This window comes from Mastigoproctus giganteus, chromosome 12, assembly GCF_048544385.1.
Source record: "Mastigoproctus giganteus isolate SK-2022 chromosome 12, ASM4854438v1, whole genome shotgun sequence".
In the NCBI taxonomy this organism is placed as follows: Eukaryota; Metazoa; Arthropoda; class Arachnida; order Uropygi; family Thelyphonidae; genus Mastigoproctus; species Mastigoproctus giganteus.
Window position 1 is genome coordinate 65,871,938 of NC_143586.1, and position 27,001 is coordinate 65,898,938.

Sequence of the window (27,001 nt, forward strand, 5' to 3'; positions counted from 1 at the left end):
AATGGGGAATTTTAACTTCCCAGATATTGACTGGAACTTGTGGGTTGGTCACTCACACACTAGTAAGACTTTTGTGGATTTATTGGATGATTGTTTTCTGCAGCAGCATGTTCGAGAGGCAACCAGAGAAAGTAATACTCTTGATCTGGTTATCAGCAGTGATCATTCGTGTATTAAGAATTTGCAGATAAAGGAACCACTAGGTGGCAGTGATCACAGTGTACTGATGTGGGAGTTACTTAAAGATTTAATTACCATCAGGGGTAAAGGAAAGGGTTTTTGCTTCCGTAAAGGTGAGTACAGTGGTCTCCGACAGTTTCGAAATTCTGTACAGTGGGATAAACTGACGGTGTTACCAACAGTAAATTCTAAGTGGGAAGCATTCAAGGAATTAATCGTGGAAGCTACTAAAAGTTTCATACCTATTAAGAAAATATTGTTCGGGGTTTAGGCCTAAATGGTTATCTAATGAACTAATGAGACTCGTAATAGAGAAGAAAAATGCATGGGATGCATATAAATTATCAAGCGACTCAGAAGCCTATGGCAGATATAAGCTAGTCTGTAATCAGGTGACAAAGGAGGTTAGGCAGGCGAAGGCAGATTACGAGAAATCTTTGGCAAAAGATGCTAAGAAAAACAACAAGGATTTCTTTACTTATATAAACTCTAAAAGGAAGGGGATGATTCTGATTGGTCGACTTGACATCGATGGTTCGACTGTTGATGATCCTGCTCAGATAACAAACAAACTGAATGAGTATTTTGCATCTACATTCACACATGAGGAATTATTAAGGTTTGAAAATGGCAGAAGGTTATCAAATTGTAGCAGGATACTTAATGATTTTGTAATAACTGAAAGCAAAGTGGAGGAGAAATTGTTGAAGTTAAACATAAGAAAAGCACCTCGGGTGGATGGGATCTATCCAGTTATATTAAAGGAGGCAGCAAAGTAACTAAGCAAACCCTTAGCCATAATTATGAGAGCGTCCTTGGACTCAGGGGAGGTTCCCACGGACTGCAGATGTGCAAATGTATCCCCAATTCACAAAGGGGGATCGAAGGGTGACACGAGTAATTACAGACCAGTTAGTTTAACTTCTGTTCCGGGTAAAATAATGGAGTCACTGGTTAAAGATGCATTGCAGAATCATCTAGACAAGACTGCAGCAATAATTCAGACACAGCATGGGTTTGTTAAGGGAAAGTCTTGTCTGACAAATTTGATAGGATATTATGATGTGGTTACAAAGGAACTGGATGCAAAAAATAATTTTGATATCATATATTTGGATTTCAGGAATGCTTTTGACACTGTTGCGCATGGAAGACTATTGTACAAATTGGAGCAGAATGGTATTAAGGGTAAGTTGCTACAATGGATAAAAGGATGGTTAAGTGGGAGAAGACAGAGGGTGGTAATCAATGGGTGCTGCTCTTCTTGGACTAATGTTATTAGTGAAATCCCACAGGGTTTGGTGTTAGGTCCACTGTTGTTTTGTATATTTATCAATGATATTGATGAAGGTATATCAGGCTTAATGTCGAAGTTTGCAGATGATACAAAGGTTGGCAGGGTTGTTAATGACAGTAATGGCAGTGTGCTACTGCAACAGGATCTAGATAATTTGGGCAGATGGGCTAAGAAGTGGAAACTGAAGTTTAACCTTGACAAATGCAAAGTACTGCATATGGGTAGAAGTAACCCCAGAGAAACGTACCAACTGTGTGGTACTACACTTAAGGTGGTAGAAAATGAAAAAGACCTGGGAGTAATTGTGCAGTCAGATATGAAGTTTTCTGAGCAATGCAGACAGGCTGCCAGGGCAGGTCATGGGGTTTTGTCAATGATATATAGGAATTTTGCTAGCAGGGAAAAGGAGGTGATTATCCCTCTGTATAGGGCAATGGTCACAGGCCACGCCTTGAGTACTGCGTACAGGTCTGGAGGCCTCATTTTAGGAAGGATGTAGATTTACTTGAGCGTGTACAGAGAAGGGCAACAAGATTGGTGAGGGGAATGAAGGGATCCTCTTACCAAGAGAGGCTTAAGTTCTGCAAATTGCAGTGGCTGGAGACTAGGCACCTGCGCGGTGATCTGACTGAGGTGTAAGAGGCCTTGAATGGGTTGAGCACGCTGAATTCTGATGGGATCCTTCCACTTGTTCAGATTACGAACCTAAGGGGGCATAAATTCAAATTAAGAAAAGACAGATGTAGATTAGATGTGCGGAAATTTGCCTTTAGCCAGCGGGTGGTTAATTGCTGGAATAAACTTCCATCTGTCATTGTGGAAGTTGATAGGTTGAATAAATTTAAGGAGGAACTGGACAGGCATTTGGAGGGAATGGTGTGATTTTTTTTTTTTTTTTTTTTTTTTGGCTGATTTTTTTATTTTTTTATTTTTATGAAAATCTCAAACACGAAAGGTATCAAAACCTATAGTACTTAGTACCGTGCATGGGTTGAAGGAGAAGTATGGGGGAGGGGGATGCTGGAAACTTTGCTCTAGAGACTAAACATGGGTTTCACCACTTCAAGCCTCCAATAAGCGATGCTACATAAGCTCATACACTTGCTTTCTTGCATCAAATGCCACTGCTACTACTACACATTCAGCATATATTATGTCAACAAGATGAAATGTTTTTTTGTATATCTTAAAACTACTTTCAAAGTTAGAGAAAATTTATCTTAATTTCTGCATATTTCTTCCTTAGATAACACCCCCTACCATTTTTGCATATAGCCGGAATGAAATAAATGAAATGTTTAGAAGTTATTAACACTATACAGTAGGATACTACTAAACACTGTTACATATTACCTTTCTTGTTCTCTTTTTTGTGCATATTCCTGTTCCTTTGCTACTCTATTTGCTTCTTGTTCTGCTCTCCGCCTCAAAGACATTAACATAATCATTTCTTTCTTACGGGCCATCTCATTTTCAGCATCCTAAGAAAATCATTTAATTTATATTTAAAACAAAGGAAAGTATACATATTTAAAGCACCTTAAGCTAGTACACATCATACACTTTTAATGCTATCATCTGGTTAAAATAAAAAAAAAAATTAATATATACATATATATATATATATACACAGGATGTCTGAAAAATATTGGTACATACGTTTAGGGGAGTTAGATAACATCTAAAGGAATGTGAATCGCATAGGAACCCATAACCGGAAACGTCACCGTAAATCGGTAGACGGCGCTGTTCATCAGTTTGTGAGAGGGAAAATTTCTAGTTTACTCATTCAAGCAGTAGTCGCCGCACGAAGAGCATGCATCGATATACGAACTGTGAGCTGGCAGACATGCACCTAGTGTATGGATCAGCAGAGGGCACTGGACGAGCCACTCAACGAATTTATGGAGAACGCTTCCCAGACAGACATGTACCGGACCACCATTTGTTTGCACGTGTGCATCAAAATTTGTGTGATTATTGGTCATTTAGAGGTAACAGGAGTAGTGCAGGCAGACGACGTTCGACACAAACTCCCACCATGAAAGAAAGTGTGTTGAATGCCATTCAGAATAATCCTACTACCAGCACACATGCCATTACCTCTGCCTTAGGAGTGTCTCGTTGCAGTGTACAGCGTGTCTGGCACGACGATTCCTTACACCCCTTTCATCTCCAAAGGGTTCAGTTACTGCTCCCCCAAGATCATCCTGCACGTGTGGCTTTTGCGCAGTGGTTTCTCCAAGAAAGTGTTCAAGACTTGAATTTTCCAGCCTATGTTTTGTTCACGGATGAGGCTTATTTCACTCAGGAAGGCTTATTCAATGAGCACAATGTTCATGTGTGGGCTCACGACAACCCACACGGTGTGCGCCCCCATGCGACACAACATCGCTTCGCAATAAATGTGTGGGCAGGTATGGTCGGTGACTGCTTAGTTGGCCCATACCTGTTACCATCCCGCATGAACTCCGCTAAATATCGGATCTTTCTTGAACAAGTTCTACTAGGGTTACTTGACGATGTTCCAGCAAATGTGAGATGCAACATTTGGTTTCAACATGATGGGGTGCCTGCCCATTATGGAAGGTGTGTTCGTGACCATTTGAACAAGCGTTTTGGGCGTCGATGGATTGGCCGTGGTGGACCTGTTGCCTGGCCCCCACGCTCACCTGATTTATCGAGCCTTGATTTCTTTCTGTGGGGGCTCTCAAATCTATCGTGTATGAATCGCCTGTGGAGACAGACAGAAATGGATCTCGTGGCGATACTCATCTGCACTGCTGCTACTGTCAAAGAAACTCCAGGTGTGTTCAACCGTGTCTGCCAATCCATGCTGCGTAGGTGTCACGCATGCATTGCTTCTCATGGTGAAACCTTCGAGCATCTGTTGTAACATCATACCCCGGGAACGAGGCTAGTCTGTGCAGACGAAGCTCTTTGACGCTCTTGGAACAGAGAAGTTTTTCCTGATTTATTTTCTGATTTATTAGCTTAAATTGGCATATTAACTTATTTTCTAGAGTAGCTTTATATTCCTAGTTACAATACTTAGTTTAAAGTTTAACTTAGACAGAGATTTTGTAGGTATTACATAGTATCGGTAACGGTATCAAATCCACGTGTTACAAATTGCAGCTCCGTTGAACGAGAGGTTTTTTTAAACCAAATTTAGTCAATTTATTAACCAATTGTTATATGAAATTATCTTCTATAAGTAGATTATAGACCTAGTCAGGATCCTTAGTTTATTCTAAATTGAGATAGCGAGATTTGGAAGCTAATCAATACTTACGAGTCCGTAGAAGTACCGTTCGTGAATTCCCGCCATTTTTACACGACAGATTAAGCTTAGGGTAGTATAGTGCATAATATAATATTGTCAATTAATCAGTAAATCTATTAATCTTGATAAACTTTATTGTCAATTAAATTGTACTTTTAACTATATATATATATATATAACGACTTAACTGTAACAAATAATTAATACATAACTATAGTGGTACACGTGATACGGAAGTTGTATAAAGGGAACTCGCAGAAAACACTCGATACCGATGTTGTTGTTGTTGTGCTTGGATTTTTCTGGTGCAAAGGCTACTTAGGCCATATTGCACCTATCATAGTAGTTAGTACTAATTTTATTGGCTTCTATGGAAGCAGTTAGAAACGGTTATATAAACCGATTCGTTTCAGAAAGAGAAAGAATTCTGTAAGGTTTGAATTTTCGCCTATGATATCTTTAAGTGACAATTCCTGTAAGTTTGAGAGAGAAGTGAATGAAATTAGACGGGAGTTGTTATACAAGGTGCATTCCAGGAGTATGTGTTTTATTGTGAGTGGCTTGTGGCAATGTGAACACTGTGGAGGGTCATTACCTGATAACAGGAATAGATGGGTCAAATGGGTGTGGCCTATTCGGGCTCTGGCCAGGACAACCTCTTCTTGTCTGTTTGTGCGAAAATTGGAGGCCCATAATTGGGGAATAGGTTTAATTTCAAGGAGTTTGTTTTGAATGTGCGTTTGCCACTGTAGTTTCCATCGTTCCTTACATATATTTCGTATATGTAATTTGTAATCCCTGAATGGGACCAGAAAATTCATTGGGGATGTGCTGGATGGATGCTTGGCAGCATCATCTGCAATTTCGTTTCCCGGTATTCCAGTATGGCCTGGGATCCAGCAGAAGACAACATTTTGCTGATGATCTCGGAGACGAATCAATTCTGATCTGATTAGCTGTAGTAACGGATGAGTAGTTGGGGAAATCTTTTGCATTGCTAATAGGGCACTTTGCGAGTCAGTGTAGATTATACTCTTTTTGATTGAGAGATGGGAAATGTTTTCCAGAGCAAGTTTTATAGCATATAATTCAGTGGTGTAACTGCTGCATTCTGTCGGAAGTGACACGGAAGTGATAGTGTCATGGAATACCACTGCTGCACCTGATCCATTCTCAGACTTTGAGCCGTCAGTATATATTTTCGCAAAGTCGGGATAACTTTGTAAATGTGCAGTGTGGAGCTGCTGGATGTTAATACCCGTTAAAGAGTGTTTCCCCCATTGGTGGAAATAATAGTCACAACACGGCATGATGACAGACCATGGAGGAACGTGATCTGTAGGTTCTTGGTGGACTTTATTGAGTTGTATATTCCAGTTTTCTGCTAGTTCCATTAACCTAATACCTGCAGGCCTAGTTGCTTGTGGCTTGTTTCTATAAAACATGGTGAGTGGCGGATCATTAAATATTGGCCAATTAGGATGCGTCGACTGACTTTGAATCTTGGTTGCGTAGTTCAATAGTAGCATCTTTCTTCTGATGTTTAGAGGAGCTTCGTAGGCTTCTACATAGAGACTTTGCACTGGAGATGTTCTGAACGCACCTAGAGCTATTCTTAGAGCTGAATGTTGAATAGGGTTGAGACGAGATAAGACACTTTCCCTAGCAGAATCAAAGACAGGTGCGCCATAGTCCAGACGAGATCTAATTATGGATCTGTATAAGTGAAGCAAGGTGTAGCGATCTGCTCCCCAGGTTGTTGCTGATAAGGCTCTGAGTATGTTCATTTTTTTTTGGCAAGCTGTCCGGAGGTGTTCAATGTGTTTTTGATAGTTTAACTTACAGTCAAAAATTAAGCCAAGTAGACGAATACTATTTGCTATTGGAATAAGATGGTTATCTAAATGGAGTTCAGGATCAGGATGCATTTTACGTATGGTACAGAAATGAATGGCAGTAGATTTCTGGCTGGATAGTCTGTAACCGTTTTGTGTCATCCAAATCTGGATCTGATTTATTGATATCTGCAATTGTCTCTCAATGTAGTTCATGTTTTGAGAGTGGCAGGAGATTGTGAGATCATCGGCATAAAGATATGAGTCCACTGTCTTCGGAATAAGTTCAGTTAAGTGATTAATTCTAATTGCGAATAGAGTGGCACTGAGAACGGACCCTTGAGGGACTCCTTCTTCCTGAGCAAAGTTTTTAGAGAGAATTCCTTGGTAACGAACTTGAAAGGATCTTTGTTCTAAGAAATTTTTGATGAAATATGGCAAATTTCCTCTCAGGCCAAGAGAATGTAGATCCTTTAAAATGCCGAAACGCCATGTGGTGTCGAAGGCTTTCTCAATATCCAGACAGACCATAACGAGATGCTCTTTTTTGATGAATGCATTTCTGATGTTTGTTTCGGCTTTAATCATAAGGTCCAATGATGATCGATTTTTTCTGAAACGAAATTGATTGTTATTGATTAAGTTTTGGGACTCAAGATACCAAGTCAGACGGTGGTGAATCATTTTTTCGAGGGTTTTGCTCAGACAGCTGGTAAGTGAAATTGGTCGGTAGTTTTGAGGAACAGAAGAGTCTTTACCAGGTTTTGGGATAGCCAGAACGTAGGAATGACGCCAGGAGCTTGGGTATGTATGTTCAGTGAATATTCGATTGAGGAAGAACAGCAGTGATGACTGTGACTTTGTATTTAAATTTTTGAGCATTATATAAAATATCCCATCAGGGCCAGCAGCGCTGTTCCTTGTGTTGGTAAGAGCATGCTGAAATTCAACCAAGGTAAATGGTTGATTATATTTTAGTGCACATCTGTCAGTGAAATTCAGTTTGGATTTTTCAGTTACACCTTTAATTTTTTGAAACGATTGGTCATAAGAAGTTGAGGAGGACAACTGGGAAAATACAGATCCTAGTGCATTTGCGATTTCTGCAGGAGTAGAGAGTTCCTGTCGGTTCCAGTTAATTAGTGGAGTAGATGTTGGAGGAATTTTGCCATTTAACAATTTTATCTTATTCCAGATCAGTCTGATGTCTGTATTTTTATTAACTGAGGAAGCAAATTTAATCCAAGATTCTTTTTTTGCTTTCCGTCTGATATAACGGGCTCTTGCTTTAAGTCGCTTATAATTAATAAGATTGGAAGTGGTTGGATGTTTGTGGAATTGATTCCAAGCTTTGTTTTTGTCTTTTTTTGCATTGTTACACTCTTCGTTCCACCAATAATTTAATTTTCGCCTTTTCCTGACTTGGTATTGCGGAATTGCAGCGGTTGCAGCTGTTAGAATTTGGTTTGTTATATGTTCAGTAACATGGTTGATAGAAGAGCTCTGTATGATATGGTTGTCGAACGAGACAAGCGTGCTATATTTTATCCAGTCAGCCTTCGGAAATTTCCATTTTACTGGATTGTCTGTTGGTAATGAACAGGAAGTTTGAACTTTGCATATTATTGGGAAATGATCGCTGTTGTGGGGGTCATTAAGAGTTACCCACTGGATACTTGGATAAATCACTGGAGAGCAAATGGAAAGGTCTATTACAGAGGTTGATCCGGTAGGAAAATGAACATAGGTGGGAGAGCCAGTATTTAACAACGTTAGATCCTGTCTATCTATTAACGTTTCAACAAGTTTTCCACGCCTGTCTAAGCTGGAAGAACCCCATAATGGGTGGTGAGCATTAAAGTCACCTAGTAGACAGAAGGGAGGTGGTAGTTGCAACACAAGATCTTCGATTTCCTGAATAGAATATGGACGATTAGGTGGGAGATAAATTGAGACCAATGTAACGGTGATTCCAATTACTATGCGTGCGGCAACAGCTTCTAAAGAGGTTTGCAATGGAATGCATCTGGAAGGAACTCTTGAGTCCAGCAGGATAGCTACTCCTCCATGAGCACTATTAGTGTCAGATCTATCTTGTCTGTAGATAGTGTAATTTTTGACTGTAGTGGAAACTTGGGGTGTCAAGTTGGTTTCCTGTAGGCACATAGCTACAGGATTGAAGCAGTGAATTAGTTCATTGATCTCATCGATGTTGCTGCGAAAGCCTCTACAATTCCACTGAATGATTTGTTCCATTATTTGGTTTTGTTCGTGGAAGATGTATCTGACTGCTTTTTGTAAGTTGATTGTTTATGACGGTCCGGTTTTGGTTTCTCTTTTCGGGGAAAAGTGGGACGTCCCGATTCATTGCTATCGTCCATATCATCTTCTGCGTGTATTTCAAGCAGTTCTTCTTGACCGATAGATTCATCCGTATCCATGCTTGTTAGACCTGATACTTTCGTCTCAGCAGAATACGATTTTTGCAAATTTTCTGCTGCCTGACGATGAGGAAGTCTCTGGGTTGGAATTGAGAGTGGCGTGTTATTGCTTTGGTCTGTTGAATTCGGTTTAGATGGATGCTGGATCAAGAGTACTGATCGAGCCCAGTCTGATATTGATATATTTGGAGAGATGGATACTTCAGTCTGACATGCCACTGATTCCTGTCTGAGAGTGGTAGAAGCATAAGTGCGTTTTGGCATACTTAAGTTGATCTGTTTTTTCGCTTCTTGGTAAGAGACTTTATTTTCAATTTTATATTTTTGTATTTTTTTTCCTATCTTCCACAGTTCACAGTCTTTAGAGTAGGCTGGATGTTTGCCACTACAATTAGGACACTGTGGTGTTGGAGCTTTGCATTCTGCTTGTGTGTGATTCTTGCAGCTGCAGTTTGGACATATGGCGTCTCCACGGCATGCTGTCTGAGAATGGCCGAACTTTTGACATTTAAAGCATCTGAGCGGATTTGGGATATAAGGCCTAATGCGGCAATTCAAGTAACCTGCTTTGACAGAATCCGGTAGATTTGGAGTACTGAAAGTCAAGATTATGTTTCGCGTGGGAGTTAAGTTGCCGTCTTTTCTGATCATGATACGTTTTGCATGAGAGACATTTTGATCTTTTAGCTCCTGGACAATTTCTTCCTCAGAAATGTATAACAGATCCCATTCAGAGATCACTCCTTTGGAAGAATTTAGTGTGTTGTGTGGGGTGACCTGAATCGGTATTCCGCTTAAAGAAGTAAGTTTTAGTAGTAACTCAGAATGTCTTGAGTAACAAGTCTCTACTAGTAGATCTCCTGATTGGAGACGTTTAACCATTTTTGGTGAACCTGCAGCGTTTTCTAGGCATCTCTGGATGATGAAAGGTGAGAGCTTGCTCACAGGTTGGGATGACAAAGAGTGTATTATTAGGAAAGCTGGAGATTCCTGCTTCCTAGTGTCTTTTTTAAGTCTCTTTGAAAGAGAGAAGTCATGGTCGGTGTCATTGTCAAGTTCATGTTGAGAGCACTTTGGCTCTAAACGTGGAAATTCGCTTGTTTCCATCTTTGCTCCTTTTCGCCCCGAGGGTTGGTTTTTCCCCCAGGTTACCAGCCCCGCCACGTGGAGGCAGGAGCGGTGCCACCAGTGACCAAGCGGTTGTTTAAGTTAGTTGATTTGGTTAGTGATATATATATAAAGAATAAGAAAAGAAAGGTGGATTGCCTTTCTGGGTTCTTACTTTTGACTTCTAAAGCACAGAACCACTTCAAGTAAATAAAATAACAGCCGCACTGGAAAATAAAGAAACTATATCACTTTGGAGATCACTCTATAATCACTGGAAGAAAATCGCTTGTCACTATCGCTTGGCACTCGGGGCCACTCGATACCGAAAAAATAAATATAGCGTTATAACTGTTTGGGATATAACTTAAGGATTTAATTTTGTTCTGAAATTGAAATTTTATTGAATTAAATCGGAATCATGACTCAGACCAGAGCAGCAAAGCAAATGGCTCAAGCTAATGGGGGTGCTGTGGCTCAGGGGAGAATTGAGGGGGGGAGTTGCCCTCTGAATCACAGTCTTTTAAAATGCACTGTTTGCTTGATGTTTGCGGAGCAGTCGGGTACGGGACATGATACTGCCAAGGGGGATGTCTTTGTGTGTGCACGATGTAAGGAGTGCAAGGAGATCAGGCGACAACTCAGCATTGTTGTGGGCCTTTATGAGAGCTTGAAGGACAGGGTGGATGGCCTCGAAGGAAATAAATTGAGGGGCCCATCAAGCTCTCAGCTGCCCACAACAACGCCAGAGCTTGCACTGGGTCATCATGCAACACAGAAGCAGCCCCGTAGGCAGAATGCACTGGTCCCACAGGAACTGGTAGTTGTTGGTGACTCGATTGTCAGGGAAACGGGGAACATGCTTTGTAAAAAGGATAGGTGGAATAGGACCAGGGTATGTCTGCCAGGGGCAAAGGTTGATGACGTTGTAGAGCGGATATCATCTTTTAAGGGCACAAAAGGTGATATAGTTGTACACGTTGGCACTAATGATATTAAGAGTAGGAGACTGGCGGAATTACTTAGCAAGTACAGGTCACTGTTGAAAAAAAGCCGTGAATTAGGGTTGAATTTGAAAGTGTCTGCAATACTGCCCAGACACGATAGGAGGGAGTATATGATGAGAGTCTTGTCGATCAATTCGGCCCTGGAGGGATTGTGCAAGGCTCAAGGGGTAGAATTTTTTCAGCCTGGTCTGTACTTGTTAACAGGAGAGACTGCTTCTACAGGGATGGGATACACTTAAATAGAAAGGGTGCAAGAATTTTTGCTGATGCTGTCGAGGCAGTGTTAGGTGGGTCGGAAAACTGCTAGTTGGGGGTATACAAGGACTAATAGATTAACAGTAGCCACAGGCAGAGGTGGAAGTGATTCTTGCACTGCTTGTATTGAAATGAGCAGAAGCCTGAAAAACAAGATGCAGGATATTTCAGAGACTGCTGGGAGTCATTGCGGTACAAGTAAACACATGGGTTGTGTTAGGGTAGCTAAGAATAGAAACGGGTGCATGCATACTTGCGTGTACACCAATGCTAGGAGTTTGGTAAATAAATTTGATGAATTTGAGGTATTGCTCAAAACATCAAAGGCAGATATTGTTGGGATATCAGAGACGTGGTGTCACACAGATATAAGGAATGCGGAACTGGAATTTGGGGAATACAATGTATATAGAAAGGATAGACAGGACAGGAGGGGAGGAGGGGTTATGCTATTAGTTAAGAAACACACAAAATCCAAGGAAGTGAAGCCAGTCGACATCGATGGACAGGGCAGTGTCGAGTCAGTTTGGTGTGACATAAGCATAGGGAAATCAAAATTGAGAGTAGGAGTGTGCTATAGGCCTAATGACTCTGATGAGTATTATAAGATATTGTACAGGGAAATGGAGTGGGCCAGTAAATCAGAGAATCTTATAATGGGGGATTTTAATTTCCCAGATATTGACTGGAATTTGTGGGTTGGTCACTCACACACTAGCCAGGCTTTTGTGGATTTATTGGATGATTGTTTTCTACATCAGCATGTTCGTGAGGCAACAAGAGGGAGCAATACTCTTGATCTGATTATCAGTAGTGATTCTTCATGCATTAAGAATCTGCAGATAAATGAACCACTAGGTGGCAGTGATCACAGTGTGTTGAAGTGGGATTTACTCAAGGAGGTAACTACCATCAGAGGTAAAGGGAAGGGTTTTTGTTTTCATAAAGGTGACTACGATGGACTGAGAAAGTATTTAAATTCTATAAAGTGGGACCAACTGATGATGTTACCAACAGCAAACTCAAAATGGGAAGCATTCAAGGAACTAATCTTGGAAGCTACCAGGCTTTACATACCAACTAAGAAATATTGTTCAAGGTTTAGGCCTAAATGGTTGTCAGATGAACTAATGAGACATGTGGCAGAGAAGAAAAATGCATGGAATACATACAAATTAATGGGCGACATGGAAGCCTATGATAGATATAAGTTGGTCTGTAACCAAGTCACAAAGGAGATTAGGCAGGCAAAGGCAGACTACGAAAAATCTTTGGCAAAGGATGCAAAGAAAAACAGAAAAGAGTTCTTTACCTATTTAAACTCAAGAAGGAAAGGGATGAATCAGATTGGTCCACTGGATATTGATGGTTCAACAGTTGAGGATCCTGCTCAGGTGGCTATCAATGTAAACGAGTATTTTGCATCTACATTCACGCATGAGGAGTTATTCAGGAAGGAGAATGACGTAGGTAAAGTAGACATTGGCAGTGAGCTAGTTGATTTTGTAATAACTGAGAGGAAAGTGGAGGAGAGATTGTTGAGGATAAACATAAAAAAGGCATCTGGGGTGGATGGGATCTATCCAGTTATATTAAAGGAGGCAGCAAAGGAAGTAAGCAAACCCCTAGCCATAATTATGAGAGCTTCTTTGGACTCAGGGAAGGTACCCATAGACTGGAGATGTGCAAATGTAACCCCAATTCACAAAGGAGGATCAAAGGCTGACACAAGTAATTATAGACCTGTTAGTTTAACTTCTGTTCCAGGAAAATTAATGGAGGCACTGGTTAAAGAAGCACTGCAGGATCATCTAGACAAGAATTCAGTTATAGCTCAGACGCAGCATGGTTTTGTTAAGGGCAGGTCTTGCCTGTCCAATTTGATTGGATACTATGATGTAGTCACAAAAGAACTGGATGTAGGGAATAACTTTGATATTATATATTTGCATCTTAGAAAGGCTTTTGATACTGTTGCACATGGAAGACTGCTGCACAAATTGGAGCAGTGTAGCATTGGAGGCAAATTAGCATTAGTAGAGGCATTTGATGCAAGAAAGCAAGCTTATGCAGCATCAGCCAAAAAAAAAAAAAAAAAAAAAACCACTTCCACTTCACCCCTCTGTTCCTTCAAAATACCTGTCCAGCTGAGCCTTAAACTTATTTAGGCTATCAACCTCCACCACAAGGGATGGAAGTCTGTTCCACCAACCAACCACCCGCTGGCTAAAGGCAAATTTCCGCACGTCTATCCTACATCTGTCTTTCCTCAATTTGAATTTATGCCCTCTCAGGTGATTATTCTGAGCTAGAGGAAGAATCCCATCAGCATTGAGCATGCTTAAACCATTCAAGGCTTTATACACCTCTATCAGATCACCTCGCTGGTGCCTAGTCTCCAGACACTGTAATTTGCAAAACTTAAGCCTTTCTTCATAAGAGCACCCCTTTGTTCCATTCACTAATCTTGTTGCCCTTCTCTGTACTCGTTCCAGCAGCTCTACATAATTCTTGAAATGAGGCCTCCAGACCTGTATACAGTACTCTAGGTGTGGCCTGACCATCGCCTTATACAATGGAATAATCACCTCCTTATCCCTGCTGGAAAAATTCCTCTATATCATTGACAATACTCCATGAGCTACTCTTGCAGCCCGTCTGCACTGCTCAGAGAACTTCATATCTGCTTGCACAACCACCCCCAAGTCGATTTCATTCTCTACCACTGTCAGTGTTGTACCATAGAGTTGATACGTTGCTCTGGGGTTCCTGTTTCCCATGTGTAGTACTTTACATTTGTCAATGTTAAACTTCATTTGCCACCTCTCAGCCCATCTGCTCAACCTTTCCAGATCCTGTTGCAGAAGCATAGTGTCAGTAGTGTCCTTGACAACCCTGCCAACCTTTGTATCGTCTGCAAACTTGGACATTAATCCCGATATACCATCATCAATATCATTTATAAATACAGAAAACAATAATGGACCCAACACTGAGCCCTGAGGGACTCCACTAATAACATCAGTCCACGATGAGCAGTGTCCATTGATTACCACTCTCTGTCTTCTCCCCCTCAACCACCCCTTTATCCATAGCAGCAATTTGCCTCCAATGTCACACTGCTCCAATTTGTGTAGCAGTCTTCCATGTGCAACAGTATCAAAAGCCTTTCTAAGATCCAAGTATATAATATCAAAGTTATTCCCTGCATCCAGTTCTTTTGTGACTGCATCATAGTATCCAATCAAGTTGGTCAGGCAAGACTTCCCCTTAACAAAACCATGCTGTGTCTGAGCTATAACTGAAGTCTTGTCTAAATGATCCTGCAGTGCGTCTTTAACCAGTGCCTCCATTAATTTTCCTGGAACAGAAGTCAAGCTCACAGGTCTATAATTACTTGTGTCAGCCTTTGATCCTCCTTTGTGAATTGGGGTCACATTTGCACATTTCCAGTCTATGGGTACCTCACCTGAGTCCAAGGAAGCTCTCATAATTATGGCTAAGGGTTTGCTTACTTCCTTTGCTGCCTCCTTTAATATAACTGGATAGATCCCATCCACCCCGGGTGCCTTTCTTGTGTTTATCTTCAACAGTTTCTCCTCCACTTTACTCCCAGTTATTTCAAGATTCTGTAACTTACTGCTAGAGTTGAATACACCTCTGGCATTCCCCTCGCTGAATAACTCCTCATGTGTGAATGTCGATGCAAAATATTCATTTAGTTTGTTAGCCACCTGAGCAGGATCATCAACACTTGACCCATCAATATCAAGTGGACCAATCTGATTCATCCCTTTCCTTCTAGAATTTACATAAGTAAAGAACTGTTTGCTGTTTTTCTTTGCATCCCTTGCCAAGGATTTCTCGTAATCTGCCTTCGCCTGCCTAACCTCCTTTGTAACTTGGTTGCATATTAACTTGTATCTATCATAGGCTTCTGTGTCATGTGTTAATTTGTAAGTATCCCATGCATTTTTCTTCTCTGCCATATGCCTCATTAGTTCATCTGACATCCATTTTGGCCTAAACCTTGAACAATATTTCTTAGTTGGTATGTAAAGCCTAGTAGCTTCCAAGATAAGTTCTTTGAATGCTTCCCATTTTGAATTTGCTGTTGGTAACATCATCAGTTGGTCCCACTGTATGGAATTTAAATACTGTCTCAGTCCATCGTAGTCGCCTTTACGGAAGCAATAACCCTTCCCTTTACCCCTAATGGTAGTTACCCCTTTGAGTAAATCCCACTTCAGCACACTGTGATCACTGCCACCTAGTGGTTCATTTATCTGCAGATTCTGAATGCATGAAGAATCACTGCTGATAATCAAATCAAGAGTATTACTCCCTCTAGTTGCCTCCCGAACATGCTGATGTAGAAAACAATCATCCAATAAATCCACAAAAGCCCTGCTAGTGTGTGAGTATCCAGCCCCCAAATTCCAGTCAATATCTGGGAAATTAAAATCTCCCATTATAAGACACTCTGATTTTCTGGCCCATTCTATTTCCCTGTACAGTTCCTTATTATACTCACCAGAGTCATTAGGCCTATAGCACACTCCTACTCTCAATTTTGATCTCCCAATGTTTATGTCACACCAAACTGACTCCACACTGCACTGTCCAGCGATGTCGACTGGCTTCACTTCCTTGGTTTTTATGTGTTTCTTAACTAATAGCATAACACCTCCCCCCTTCCTATCCTGTCTATCCTTTCTGTAGACGTTGTACTCCCCAAATTGCAGTTCCGCATCCCTTATATCTGTGTGACACCACGTCTCTGATATCCCAACAATATCTGCCTTCGATGTTTTGAGCAATACCTCAAATTCATCAAATTTATTTACTAAACTCCTAGCATTGGTGTACACGCAAGTACACCTGCACCTGTTTCTATTCTTAGCTACCCTAACACGACCCATGTGTTTACTTGTACCACAATGGCTCCCAGCAGTCTCTGAAATACCATGCATCTTGTTTTTCAGGCTTCTGCTCATTCTAATAGAAGCAGTGCAAGAATCTCTTTCACCTCTGCCAGTGGCTACTGTCAATCTATTGGTCTTTGTCTCCCCCCAAGCTAGCAGTTTTCCGACCCACCTAACACTGCCTCGATAGCATCAGCAAATATTCTTGCACCCTTTCTATTTAAGTGTATCCCATCCCTGTAGAAGCAATCTCTCCTGCTATGGATAAGGGGATGGGAGTGTATCCCATCCCTGTAGAAGCAAATTGCTGCTATGGATAAGGGGATGGTTGAGTGGCAGAAGACAGAGAGTGGTAATCAATGGACACTGCTCAACGTGGACTAATGTTATTAGTGGAGTTCCTCAGGGTTCAGTGTTGGGTCCGTTGTTGTTTTCGGTGTTTAAGAATGATATTGATGATGGTATATCAAGTTTAATGTCCAAGTTTGCAGATGATACAAAGGTTGGCAGGGTTGTTAAGGACACTACTGACGCTATGCTGCTGCAACAGGATCTGGAAAGGTTGAACAGATGGGCTGAGAGGTGGCAAATGAAGTTTAACATTGACAAATGTAAAGTACTACATATGGGAAACAGTAACCCCAGAGCAACGTATCAACTCTGCGGTACTACACTGACAGTGGTGGAGAATGAAAAAGACCTGGGGGTAATTGTGTAGGCAGATATGAAGTTCTCTGAGCAGTGCAGACGAGCTGCAAGAGTAGCTCATGGTGTCTTGTCAATGATATACAGGAATTTTTCTAGCAGGGATAAGGAGGTGATTATTCCCTTGTATAAGGCAATGGTTAGGCCACATCTTGAGTACTGTATACAGGTCTGGAAGCCTCATTTCAAGAAGGATGTAGAGCTGCTGGAACGGGTACAGGGAAGGGCAACAAGATTAGTGAATGGAACAAAGGGTTGCTCTTACGAAGAAAGGCTTAAGTTTTGCAAATTACAGAGTCTGGAGACTAGGCACTGGCGAGGTGATCTGATAGAGGTGTATAAGGCTTTGAATGGTTTGAGCATGCTCAATGCCAATGGGATTCTTCCTCTTGCTCAGAATAATCACCTCAGAGGGCATAAATTCAAATTGAGGAAGGACGGATGTCGGATAGATGTGCGGAAATTTGCCTTTGGCCAGCGGGTGGTTGGTTGGTTGGTTGGTTGGTTGGTGGAACCGACTTCCATCATTTGTTCTTGAAGTTGATAGCCTAAACAAATTTAAGGCTCAACTGGACAGGTATTTCGAACGAACGGAGGAGTGAAATGGGAGTGGTGTGTGTGTTTTTTTTTTTTTTTTGGCTGATGCTGAATAAGCTTGCTTTCTTGCATCATATGCCTCTACTAATGCTAATGCATCCATCTCTTACTCCATTGTTAATATTATGTCAAATAAATCTTTGCCACTAATTACTGTCTTGTGTCATTTCTGCTTCTTGTGCCTCTGCTACTACTTCTCCGTGACGTTTCTGGTTATGGGTTCCTATGCGATTCACATTCCTTTAGATGTTACCTACCTCCCCTAAACATTTGTACCAATATTTTTGAGACGCCCTGTATATATATATATATATATATACAGTAAAATCTCGTTAATACAAACTCATTTTACACAAAGTACTCGTTTATATGAAGCACATACCATTCCTCCGCGAAAGGATAGGCTTTCCTATGTAAATATATTACAAAGTTCTTTTTCACCCCGTGAGAAAGAAATATTGTCATTTTGTACATTTAATACAAATCTTGGCAGAGCTGTCCGATTATTGTCCCTATTATTACCTCTGGCCACCCAGCTCCCTACTTCCTGAAGGATGGCACTGACTTGTTAGAAATTAGTTTTGTGTAAACAAAAGCAGTTTATGGTAGCTACAACATCAAGTGCACTCTGAAAAACATCTTTCTGTAGGATGAGTTGTTAAATTAATGAAAGAATAAAAAGTTTTTCTAAGTTGTTTACATGGGCTCCCTCGCTATCCAAGGGAATAAGGTTAGTTGCAATTGTTACCCCAGTTCAAAGTCTTTTGCTACCATATAGAGCAATATAATTTTTGTGTCATTTTATGTGAGCTGATGTCTTTTTTGGAACTTGTCTTTAAATTAATTTAAAATTTGTTTATAGTAAATCTTATCTAGCAGTGTTATGGTGACAAAATGTAAATGGATGGAATTAAACCTGGAAATTAAACTAAAAATTATATAAGAGACTGATAGGATGGAAAGAAGCAAAACGGACATTGCAAAGGAATACAACATCCCTTTACCTACTTTATTAACAATTCTGAAAAACCAAAAAAGACTTGAAGTGCATGACACTGGGGCAGCAATGAAAAACAGGAAACGAATTTGTGGTGCAAAACAAGAGGAGCTTGAAACAAAACTTTTTGAGTGGTATCAACAAATGCGGGCATCTAATTTGCCAATATCGGGTCCAATTTTGAAAGAAAAGATAAATTATCTAGCTCAGCAACAAGGAATTAGCGACTTCTAATGCAGCAGTGGCTGGCTCCAAAGATTTAAAGACAGGAATAACTTGGTTTCGCAAAATGTTTGAGGTGAGGCTGGATCAGTCGACAAAGAAAATGCTGCAGACTAGTTGTGTTCTGTATGGTCCATTCTTGAAAAATATGCAGCAAAGGATATTTTTAATCTTGACGAGGCAGGTTTATTTTATAATTTGCTGTTCGAGGAGAATCTTGTCATGGTGGAAAATTTAGTAAAAAAGACTCACTGTTCTGTTATCTTGCAACTCAGATGGCAGTACAAAACTACACCCACTTGTGATTGGTAAGTTTTTCAAGCCAAGATGTTTTAAAGCGGTTACCAACTTTCCTGTAATTATGAGGCCAATAGAAGTGCTTGGCTTACACTCAAAATTTTTCAATCTTGGTTATCGAAAGTGAACAGAAGAATGGCTTCAGAAAAAAGGAACATTTTGATGATTCTAGACTGTTGTACAGTGCATTCTGCCGAGACACTTAAGTTGACAAATATAGGGCTGTTGTTTTTACCCCCCAATACCACAAGTTTAATGCAACCACTGGATCAAGGCATTATTTATAACCTCAAGAGAGCATACAGAGCCCACCTGATAAGGTACTTGATCCACAACATAGAAGGAGAGAACAATTTGCAGCCAAATTGGAAAGTCTTGGATGCTATCCATAATCTTGTTATTGCTTGGGACAATATTGCATCAAGTGTAATAATCAACTGCTTCAGAAAGAGCAGGTTTGGAGAGAATATCATTGAAAAACATGGTCCAGCAGACAAATGTGATAGCAACATTGAGGAATGGAGAAATTTGAAGGAGCATATGAATTTTATTGGCGAATTTGAAGAGTTTGTGAAGGTGGATGAAGTTGCTACCACTGCAATGCTAATACTAGAAAAGCTGCTGAGCACCAAACAAAACGATGTTTTTGTTATCAGCGACAGCGAAAGTGAAGAAGCGCACACACACACACACACACTGCCATCTAAAAAAGATGCCCAAAATGTATTGAACATAATAGAGAATGTGTTGGCCTGCAGAAACGTTGATAAAGAAACAACTATTGCATTTGATAATGTCTGTGCAAACAACATTGGATTCTTTCTTTAAATTAGATTAATTTATTAAAAAGTTAATGGTTTGTATGTCTCCTTTTATATTAAGATTGTAATTCTTTTTACTGTTATACTAAAATATTATATATATCAAAATTTACACTGTAAAATATTTTCATTTCCATTAATTGCTTTTTTTTTAGTTTATCTTACAAATAAAATAAAATAAAATCTTTAAAAAATATGTTACTCCTATTACTGTGTTGTTAGACGAGGCTTTCGTTTTTATTTTATTTTATTTTTGTTATTATTATTATTATTTATTATTAGTCTTAGATATACAATATGTACCAAAAAAAAAAAAAAAAAAACACGATACGATTTTGACACTTTTGGGGAACCTCGTTATTACAAAACGCGAAAATTTAGGTCCTTGAACTTTGTATTAACGAGAGTCGACTATATATATCTAAGTATACATATGTTACTAGAATTGGCATTTATTATATATATATATATATATATATATATATATTATTATTCTTTTGTATTATGATGGTTCAATTCGTATTTTATTTTTAATATTCCATTATAGTAGTTTTATTTAATTTCTTTCTAGCTTTTTCTGTTGTCCCAGTAGCTGTTTTAGCAATGCATGGGTACGAACAGAGTACCTATTATTATTATTATTTTTTTTTTTTGTATTATCATTCTATTGTGGTTTAATTCGTCTTTGTTCATCATTAATGTCATTGTTTTACGCCATGATGGCTAATTAAACATTATCCGTGCGGTGTTTTTTACCTATAGGTATTATAGTTAATACATTACTGGTCTTTAAGCTAGCCTATTCTCGGTTATCTTAATTTCCCGTGGCCTATACATTTAGGATTTTGCAACTTGTTGCATATTGCTAAAGAAATTGTCATAACAATTATTGATGAAAAACTGTAGCAATAGGCAAATTATAAAATAGTTATAAAATAGTATTGATAATTTTTATGACAATTTCTTTAGCAATACGCAACAAGTTGCAAAATCCTAAATGTATAGGCCACGGGAAATTAAGATAACCGAGAATAGGCTAGCTTAAAGACCAGTAATGTATTAACTATAATACCTATAGGTAAAAAACACCGGCACGAATAATGTTTAATTAGCCATCATGGCGTAAAACAATGACATTAATGATGAACAAAGATGAATTAAACCACAATAGAATGATAATACAAAAAAAAAAAAATAAAATAAATTTAAATAAAATTAAAGAAAAAAACCCAGACTTTTCTTCTTGTATTCTGGAGCATTTAACTATATCCAGTGTGTCATAATTCTAAATAATTCTACTTTTAATAAAGTGTTTTATCCAAAATACCATAACTATCAGAGCATTATTATCTAATTTTACAGAAAAAAAAAAAAAAAAAAAAAAATCATAATTATGGCATCGCATACTTAAATACAAGTTGAGAGCCTTTTCAATCAGTTCAGCCTTCGACACCCTGTGCAAGGCTCATGGGGCAGTATTTTTCCCAGCATGGTCTGCATTTGTTAATGAGAGACTTTTTACAGGGATGGAATGGACTTCAGTATATGGGGTGCAAAAAAATATTTGCTGATGCTATCAAGGCAATGTTAGGTGGGTCAGAAAATTGCTAGTTTGGGTAAGGGGATATACATATTAATAGATTAACAGCAGCCACGGTAAAAGTGTAAGTGATTCTTACACTGCTTTTATTGGAATGTTCAGCAGCCTGGAAAGCATGGTGTTGAAAATTACAAGGATTGCTTTATTTGATCTTCATGGAATAAGCAAATATATGGGCTGTTAGGGTTACTAAGAGTAAAAACAGGTGCATGTATACTTGTATGTACATTAATGCTAGGAGCATAGTAAATAAATTTGCTGAATTTGAACTACTGGCTAAGTCATCAAATGCGGACATTGAAGGGACATTAGAGACATGTGTCACTTAGACATAAGGGATGCAAAACTTGAATATGGGGAGTACAATGTGTACAGAAAACACAGGGGGGGGTTGTGTTCTGAGTTAAGAAGCACAAAATCTATGGCAATACATACAATCAACATGGGTGGCCAGTGCAATGCTGAGTCAACTTGGTATGACATAAGCACTGAGAAAACAAAAATGATAGTAGGAGTGTGTTATAGGCCCAACACCTGTAATGAGTATAACAAACAACTATACAGAGAAATAATAGATTTTAACTTTCCATATATTAAATGGAACATGTGGTTTTATTGGATGACTGTTCTCCACACCAGCACATTACAGAGGATTTGGTTTTTTCTGGTGCATCAGCAACAGATGCACCAAGACAAGATTAAATCAATAAAAACAAATTATTCAGTAACCTATGGGGATAGGTCATCATGTCAAAAGAATATATATATAAATATCTACAGATGCTATACAAAGGTAAAAAGCAATAAATTAAATGTATAATATTAATTGCATTGGAATAGGTGCAAAGATTTTAAAAAGGTAAACACTGCTGGCACATGGTCACTGTCAGGTAAAATCTGACCAGAGGCTTAGTCAAATGGCTAGAAGTGGAAATACATGAACGACATTCATTTTTAAAATCAGATCAGGCAAATTGCTAAAATGTTGCTGCAACCCCAGGGGCTCACATCTGGTGAGTATGGGCTTGGCACACCCAGGGTCCTGAGCTGGATATCATCATTCTTCTCTTTACTGGTGATTCATTTCTACACTCTCTCTCTCTCTCTCTCTCTCTCTCTCTCTCTCTCTCTCTCAGGGTAACTTGGAAATATTTTTTTAAATAATAATAATAACTCTTGCACATGGGTGGGGAGATTCATGAGGAATCAGCAAAAAGGAATGTAAGATGATGTCCTATGCAAAGACAAGAAAGAACCAACTTCCTCTCTAAGATTACTGCACAGGTGTGATCTGATATAATTTGTTTGTGACCTGTCTGTGCCATGACTGTTGCCATTAGGAGTAAAGTCTGTTATGTATTACCTGCTTGTAGTTGATATAGGAGACTGACAGGCTATTTGGTTGTTGTTATTTGGTTTTTAGGAGCATTAGCAACTAAGGCCATATTGCTCCGGGGATATGCAGTGGTCATTCCCTGACCTTTTCGCATCCTCCGTATTTGGTGGTCATGGGCTCGAACTCTGGTCTAATCAAAAAGCATGTACTACGCACTGCTGCTCCTGCCCATCTGGCTACAGAAGTGGACTGACAGGCTGTGACTATTCTGATCTGGTTGCAGAATCAGGTTAAACCCCTTAAACAGATATCAAGTGAACATTCAGAAACAGAATGTAGCATCTGCGGTACACAGCACAGGACTAGATGAGAATTTATATCTCATCTCCAATAAAGCCAGTAATGAGCGCAACACCTTTGATAACTGTTAGTTTTAATGTAGTCCATGGAAAACTTTATAGCAAAAAAAAAACACAACAAACTCACAACTCTGCTGCATATATGTTGCATTTGTGGGGCATTTTCTCAGATACAATACTATCCACACATGCTTATTTTCTAAATAGGCATGCCTGGATAGCACTATCTGAGAACCTCTTCCATCCTGGCATGCTTATTTTTTAAATAAGCATGCCAGGACAAGAATGCCTAATGGATGATTGGCAGCCTGATGGGTGTTAGATATTTTCCCATTGCAATTCAGAAACTGATGACCATGTGGAATGGAGTGGTTGGGCAACAATTTCAGTTTAAAAGTATACTATTTTTATCATAGAGAAAGAGGTGGTTCAGTACCTTTGACATATAGCCTCTGGACAGATGTTCTAAATGCTCCAATAGCAATGTGGCTAAACCCTAGCAAACACCAGCAGACATTGATGGTGAAAGGGTCTAACCACCACAATATACTTTATCTAGTAGACACATGGCACACAAAAACTAGTTAAGATTTGAAGTAGAGCGCACCAATCTGCAGCCCAGCTAGTTGATGAGGAGGTTCAGACCTTTTCATGTACTTTGTCCTTAGATGACAGATGTGCTGGAGGAATGTCAATTTGTCCAAGCTTTAATTCTAGTTCAGGGTGAATGTTTCATTTTTATTTGTAACAAAAATGTACATAAACAGTCTTCTAACATGAAAACTTGAAACCATTACCAATGTCCACGAGTTGAAGTCAATAATTTGTTGCAATTGTCATTTGATGGCCCTTGTGTTGAATGATTGTGAAAAAATGCTGAAATCATGAACAAAGGTTCTATACAGTAGGACCAACTGATGATGTTACCAATGGCAAATTCTAAATGGGAAGCATTCATTTGTACAATGAATTTTCCAAGTAATTTTGTGAGCTACTAGGCTTTTTGTTCCAGCTAAGAAATACTGCTCTAGGTTTAGGCCCAAATGGATGTCAGATGAACTAATGAGACTCGTGGCAGAGAAGAAAAATGCATGGGATGCACATAAATTGTCAGGTGACACAGAAGCCTATGGTAGATATAAGCTATTCTGTAATCAAGTGACAAAGGAGGTTAGGCAAGTGAAGGCAGATTATTTTTACTGGGTGCGAGGTTATTACCAAATGGTGCCAAATGGCACCATTTGGCACTTCTCATATTGTGGAATTAACTGCGCAACCATGATGGCATGTCTGTATTATCAGGGTACCTGACCGCCCACCAATGAGTGAGCCAACAAGCTCTGAAACGTGTCTGGAGGCATTATTTATTCGAAGTAGTGCAATACCTGGAATCTAGTTGTGAAGGTAGCCACAATATGATATATGATGAAACGATGCTGTTACACTACTTACGTAGTTAAATTTATGGGTAAATACACCTATGGTGTATTTACACCAATATCATATAGATAATCTCCACCCATAACATATTATGCCTTGTGCATTTGGTCTTCAAAATACTTGAATAATAAATTTATGCTTAATAAACTGCATTAATATATTTAATTTGTTGTTCTTATTCCAAAAACATTACTACGAAAGTAACAATATATATAAGGAAAAAAATTTTTTATAGTACTTTTTTCATATTCTTTTAATTTTCAGTTTTTTCTGATAGCAAAGAATAAGTACTGGCACCTATTTTTTTTTTTTTTTTTACAAAAAAGAAATCACGAAATTCAAGTAATAACTAGAATAGGTATAAACAGATGTTTTGAAAATCGTAAATGAGCAACAAGAAGCGGGGGTTGCATATCTTGCAACCCTAGCTGTCTTCACACCTGTCACTCAAAAAAAAAAAAAAAAAAAAACCCCAAATGTTTAGTTTGTTTTAGTGCGTCACGTCGATTGTTGTGTTGTGTTGTTGTGATTGTTCTGCAAAAGGACAAATTTTGTTTTGTTATTTATGTCAGCAATGATGGAATTTTTTTTTATAGTAACTATTTTTTTTTTTTTTTTTTTTTTTTTTTTTTGTTTAGAAATCGCAAAAATGATGGTATGATGGTTTAATGCAAGAGAAATAAACAAAAACTTGAAATTATTCAAAAGTTTGAAAATGGTGCAGAGTTAAATCTCTAAAGAACCATTATAATGTTGGTGACCAAACCATATGCGACAGGGTAAAAAATAAAGGGAAGCTAAATTAAGGGTCGATTTCAAATCTAATGATTTAAAATTGACCCTTAATCAATTTTGAATCTAATGATTTAGAGTCGACCCTTAATTGATTTTGAATCTAATGATTTAAAATCAACATTGTAAATAATAAAGGGAAGCATCATATTAGACATGTGGTAGTGCATGGCAAGTTTTTTTAAAATTTTTTATCTATCGCCATACTTTTTACATAGGTTGCTGAACATTCTTCAATACAGTAAGTCCCTGACTTAAGTAACATTTTTTATATTTTTTTATGACTGAAGATTCCAGTGAAGGGGACACACATTTCACTATAATAACTTAAAAACCCACAGAATTCCAGCTATTGGTATTATCGCAAATGCAATAAGATCGAGTTTACTACCCGTTTATAATTAGATGCACTAACAGAAAAGTTCAGTAACCCAGAAAGTGCAAATTGTTTTTATTGTTTTATGGTAGTGATCTCCAGAAAGGTGTTTTAGTAAAACGTGAGCTTGCGTGGGGTGATAATAATAATGAGTTTTCGTCTTAACCCTGTGAAGTTCTTTTTAGTAAATTTAATTAATTCTGACTGTTATCATGGTGCCGACTAAGAGAATAAATGACAGCGGTACTAGTATATCTATCAAGAAAAAGAAAGCAATCAAGTTGGATCAGAAAATTAAAATAATAAGGATGTATGAAAATAGCCAAACATTAACAAGTGTGCGGAATTCAGATTTATCAGTGGCAACAGTGAATACAATAAAGGAGAAAGACAGAATATGAGAAGCGATCGGCACCAATGAGGTCAACTATAATAACCAAGGCTACGAAATACAAATCAGTTTTTACAGTACAATAACAAGCGTTTTTTCTTCCTTTTATGCTTTCTTATGTGCCACTGTTAGCAGGAGAGTTTTTACTTTCCCTGTAATTATAACCAACCCATACTAATACTCAGTTATCAATATTGTAACAGTACAACATCAAGCCTGAGTCATGGAACTATTGGGAACCTATTGCCAGTTGGAAGAATGAAGAGAATATTCCCATTGTAGCTAGACGAAGTTTGTATCCCAGGGAACATGAAAAACTCTCGCTCTAACTAGTTTCTCCCCCCCCATATCTGATGAGAAGTAAGATAAAACTTCCCCGAAAACTATCATGGCACGGCCAAAGGCCAGTACATTCGCAGCATATGCCGAACATGGGATACAGTGAGCCAGAGAGAATGTTATCTAAGGTTACATCTAGAATTGCATCAATTAATCTATAATGAAAGAATGCAGTAAGTTAGGCCCTCTTCGCCAACCACGATACCCAAAATATTTTACGACCGGGGTAACAGAACAGAAGTCTTGGGAGGTTGGCAAGAAGGGAAGCCAGCGTGAGAAAGTAGGTGGGCATTTTTTTTATTTATTAATGTCTCCAACACCACAGTGCCCAAATAAGTTAACCAGAGACAGAGGGACCCTTTTGAAAGCATGAGTCATCCCTGGACCATCTTGGGC

The 27,001-nt window shown here is 38.9% G+C and overlaps 1 protein-coding gene across 4 annotated transcripts in view; it reads right to left on the bottom strand.

The window, feature by feature from the left end:
* Patronin (calmodulin-regulated spectrin-associated protein patronin) overlaps positions 1 to 27,001 on the bottom strand; it is a 389,298-nt gene that overhangs the window by 119,345 nt on the left and 242,952 nt on the right. For all 4 annotated transcript variants that reach the window (XM_090386590.1, XM_090386589.1, XM_090386591.1 and 1 more), the window contains one exon: positions 2,831 to 2,958. In XM_090386590.1, coding sequence (XP_090242716.1) covers positions 2,831 to 2,958 — 128 coding nt within the window. The remainder of the gene's footprint in view (positions 1 to 2,830; positions 2,959 to 27,001) is intronic.